General features: G+C 37.7%; 1 protein-coding gene and 1 long non-coding RNA gene across 2 annotated transcripts in view; one reads left to right on the top strand and one right to left on the bottom strand.

Moving 5' to 3' along the window:
- Positions 1-1,020, top strand: part of LOC137970640 (uncharacterized) — a 2,172-nt gene extending 1,152 nt beyond the window's left edge. The window contains exon 2 of the long non-coding RNA XR_011116838.1: positions 1-1,020. This exon is cut by the window's left edge and continues 769 nt beyond it. This is a non-coding gene — a long non-coding RNA (uncharacterized lncRNA).
- A 656-nt stretch (positions 1,021-1,676) lies between these two features.
- LOC137971976 (uncharacterized) lies at positions 1,677-4,059 on the bottom strand. The gene is made up of 3 exons (XM_068818733.1): positions 3,945-4,059; positions 3,489-3,620; positions 1,677-3,187 (listed from the first exon to the last, which is right to left on the bottom strand). Exons 1-3 carry the CDS (start codon positions 4,034-4,036, stop codon positions 2,851-2,853), a joined length of 561 nt encoding a protein of 186 aa, XP_068674834.1. The 5' UTR covers positions 4,037-4,059; the 3' UTR covers positions 1,677-2,850.
- Positions 4,060-4,303: the final 244 nt, after the last annotated feature.

The following is a 4,303-nucleotide window of genomic DNA, read 5'->3' as shown; positions in this document are numbered from 1 at the left end:
ACAGGTTTATTGCAGACACTAATTGAAAATGAGAAATTGTTGACGTACAGGTTACTGTCCACCTCATTTTTTTTTTTTTTTTTTTTGCAAAAATTGGATATAACCCTTAACCCATTGACTCCTGAACCGGACGCCTATTAATGTGTTAAGTCACCTGGCATTAGACACAGCAAAATTGATTACATGTAAGTCTCACTCCTAGGGGTGAATAATTATTGGTTAATTTCAATACTAAGAAAGGAAAAGTGGGAAAAGTGTGTTATGACAAGGTGCCACAGTGCTCGGGGAAATAAATTAAGAATTGCTTAAGAATATCTTACAACTACTGTCTACTTGTATCTGTAACAATACTGTTGATTTTGTTTAATTTACCGGTACTGGTATTAACTATTCATAAGTATAAAATCTATGAACAATTTTTCTTTATTAATAATAACCCAAGTTATTCACGGATTTTGATTGGTTCTTGCCTATGATCTATTAGAGGACAGACGCACGATTGATGTCACCATCAGCTTTTATGCGAATAAAGTTTAATTCTTTATTATATAAAACAAATAGATTCCATGTTGCCGTGGGTCTGTTCAGTAATAGATCACAGAAGACGTCAAAATGTGGTAAGAACATCAGTGACACACTCGGCTATCGCCTTGTGTGCCTCTTTTTTGTTCTTTTTTGTTCTTAAATTGTACATGTATATTAAAATACTTTGCCAAGTCTCATAGAAACTTAACTTTCCGTGGTAGTGCACTGTAGTGCACTACACACTATGTCATCCAGTTATAAGAGTGTAAAAACTGTATATCATTCAATATTTATTTATTTTTGTATCTATATTTGTTTTCCATAAGGGAGGCTAACAAAATCTGCACCTTGCCATATTTTGAGCTCACCCATTCAAATACTAACCCTGCCGGACAGGGCTTAACTACAGTGAGATTTTGTCTTGGAAAGGTATCAGGCTTTTGGTGATATAGAAGTTTCAAGGAACTTGAAAATGGTCAACATGTCAGCCTCAAATCAATGTTTCTCCAGTCTCTTTTATTTTCTTCAATCTTTCTGGGTCTAGTATTATACTAGTAACCACATGTCTTTTCAGGGGGGCTATTTACCTAAGACATCTACCATGGCACTACAATGATACCTGGTACCAAAACAATATTGTGTATTGTTAGAGCTACATATTAGGCAAAGACAAGTTGAATCTCCTGAAAAACAAAATGCAGCTCAGTTGACAGTTACGGAATAAAGCGCTGTGTTACTGCACTCAGACAGTCTGAGGTCACTCGTTTTCACTCCTCTCTTTCCCCATCTGATGTACCTCATTGGAAAGCTTGTTCTTGATTCCATTGCAACTGTTGCATCTGAAAAGCCCTTAATAACATGCATAAGTGGACTATGGAAAGATAAACATGCGGGTTTTCCTCTGCAAGAACTTATAGCAGTACCGATATTTGGAGTATTCATTTTGCAAGATTTTTGGGAAAGATTTGCAAAAAGAAATATTAGTCCCAAAATTGAGAGCATGTTGTCTGCTCTCAGAACTCTGGAAAAACAAATTATGGGCAGGAATTTCCTGAAACACTGTTGTTTGTATCAAGCAAAATCAGTAAAGAAAACTTTATTTGCATTGACCAACATTTTGATCATCTGTAACATCTGGTTCAGCAGCTCAATTCAATGAAGCTGTGTACTTATAATAGTTCCCTAAAGAATCGGTCCCCTTCTTCCTCCCCACGACACAAAAAACGGCTGCAAAGGAGGCTAAGTCAGAAGTGGAGTAGAGCCAAGCGGGGAAAACGCGATATTTCGCGCGGAGCCCGACACGAGTGCAAAGCGCGAGACGAGGGGGAGAGAAAAATAAAGCGCCTGTTCGCAGTCCATTGTTCTTGCTGTTCCACCCACTTACGCCCACAAATGCTAACTACCCGCAGTGATGCCAAAAGAACCAATCAAAACACAATCCCTTATCGCGCGAAAATTGTCACCTTTCTGGTGCGAAGCGTCTGCATTACAGTAGAAATGAGGAGTTACGACTGTTTCACGTACAGCCACAGATTGTCATACAGACATGCGTGATTTGTTCTGGTGTGACTACTTTGATTCATCCGATGCTTCTGGAGAAGAGGAGGAGTTTACTGTCAGTGAAGATGAATTTGATAATTTGCTTTTAAGCCTTTGAGCCGCAATGTAGATCTTATTTCATCTTGCGACATGGCTATGCAATACAACAGACAGCTCGAAAAGAAAGAAATAAGCAGACAAGTTGAACTGCTTCGATGTTTAGAAAATTTCTCCAAACACTTAGAAAGTACAAAACCAGACGAAATTTTTGCATAATGTAATTGGGCCTTAATTAAAGGGTTTATTGAACCTACAAGATTATTTTGACTTGTGGTCAGCATCTCAGTCAAAGTCAACCTAGGGAATTGAGGCAGCCTTTTATATTTACTCGTACATAGCATACCATGTTTTGATAAGATCTCGTGACCATGAAAAGAATTCTCTATAATCAAGAGCCTTCAGGATATCCCTTTCAAAATTTGGAAAAGCAGTATATCCTTCTCTACCTCGCTGAAAGCTAAATACATTTCCTTCAACAAGATCATTTACAATTTAGGATACTGCTTGCTCAGCTTCAACCATGCCAACTTGTGGGCCCCACTTTTGTTAACTAGCCTAACATCACAGTCGACTGAATCTAGTACTTTCTGCATCATTGTCAGACACCTAGCAACTCTTTGGGCACTCTTGGCATTGATATTTCCTCCATGCATTCTCAGACATGATTTCAGAATATGGTTATAAAATTCCATCTTTAAATCAAGTGGGATGTTTTTGCCCTTTCCCCTATTTCCGTTTAAAAAAGAGATTCCAGCAAAGATGGCAAGCTTCCCTTTCGGACAAAATTGCAAATACTTTGCAAAGAAACAACAGCTCTGTGTAAGCATATTTGTGTTTCTTGAATTTCTTGAAAAATAAAAGTGACATTTTCATGCAATCCATCAGTCGTGCTGCATCTCCCTCTCTAATCGAGTCGTGAGTGTTCACCATCAAAAGACCATAAAAAAGACGAGCTGCATGGTAGTTGTACTTATACATGTAGTCCTCTGCTACTTGCTCTTGGGGTTCCCCACTGACACTGGATGACTGCTCTGGGATGTTGTCGTGGGTCTTCCATTCATGTCTATACAAATAAAAATACCCAGAAAAATTAATGGATTTGTTTGCTTCCATATAAAATGTTTTCTCAAACAAAGTAATTTTTTTGAACAAGTTAGTGTCTGTAATCTGAAGAGCATTTAATCTGATACTGTGTTAATAACTGCAATGCAACAGTGCCAATGATCGTTTTATAACAAAACCTGGATGCTTCCTAAAAATACAAAAAAATAATGCCAGGCTGAGTAGCCATGTATTTGCTGCAAATGACTTAAACACCCATAAACACAATAAACTAGTTGATATGTTTCCAGTCCATAACTTGCCTGTTTCTACTAGCTTTGGTCTTGTAAAGGAGAAAACAGTTGACATCTCTGCATTTGTAGTACCCTTCATCATCTCTTTCGTCATTTGTTAACAGGTCAGGTGAAATGAAGGAGTGCTGGGAACATTCATGCCTACAAAAAATAATAATAGACCAATTCTATTGAAAACCCCTAGTTATTTGTCATAATTATGTAAGACAACATGAAATCGTCCGAATTATTACCAAATCTTTAACTGATCTCAGCTAATAGGGAATCCAGCAGATCAATTATTGCCAAAGCACAACTTTTTGAAACTAGAATCATATTTTTTTTTACATATACCCTGCATCCAGTCATCAAAATCTGGAAGACACAGTGCAGAAATAATACTACTACCTTGCATGGGAAGAAGGAAAGTTCAATAACAAAAGAATATTAAGAAATTATTTATTGGTATAGACCAAGTTGCCCTACTTGACTCTCATGGGATGTAATATGAAGACCTTGTTGCATCCATCTACACAGCATGTGTACTCATGCAGCCTCCCATGTTCCATGTAGGACATTCCTTCATGTAGCTCAGATATGGTTTGTGTCTTTTCAGCAAACAGGAATAAGCCCAGAAAGGCTGCAATCTCTTCATGCAACCAAGTTCTTTTTTGCACCTCTGTCCATTTTTTAGGAGATTCTGGAATTTTCCTCTTGCAGGTTCACCTATAAAAAGAAGGCAAACTGTTGCTTTATTTGAACTGTCAATAATGGGGGGGGGGGAGGGTTAGAATATAATCCAGGCTTTATGTGAGGTTTGGACCAATATGATTTTAGTGTCTGCT

Source organism: Montipora foliosa, chromosome 9, assembly GCF_036669935.1.
Source record: "Montipora foliosa isolate CH-2021 chromosome 9, ASM3666993v2, whole genome shotgun sequence".
Taxonomy (NCBI): domain Eukaryota; kingdom Metazoa; phylum Cnidaria; class Anthozoa; order Scleractinia; family Acroporidae; genus Montipora; species Montipora foliosa.
The sequence above is the reverse complement of the archived record's forward strand: the minus strand, read 5'-3'. Positions and strand labels throughout refer to the sequence as shown.

Bases quoted from the DNA above. Each gene is read 5' to 3' on its own strand.
- LOC137971976 (XM_068818733.1), bottom strand. From the start codon at position 4,036: ATGTCCTACATGGAACATGGGAGGCTGCATGAGTACACATGCTGTGTA. The intron at 3,621-3,944 runs GTAGGGCAACTT...TATTTTTTGTAG, and splicing joins TTACATCCCATGAGAGTCAA to GCATGAATGTTCCCAGCACT. The intron at 3,188-3,488 runs GCAAGTTATGGA...TTATTTGTATAG, and splicing joins ACCAAAGCTAGTAGAAACAG to ACATGAATGGAAGACCCACG.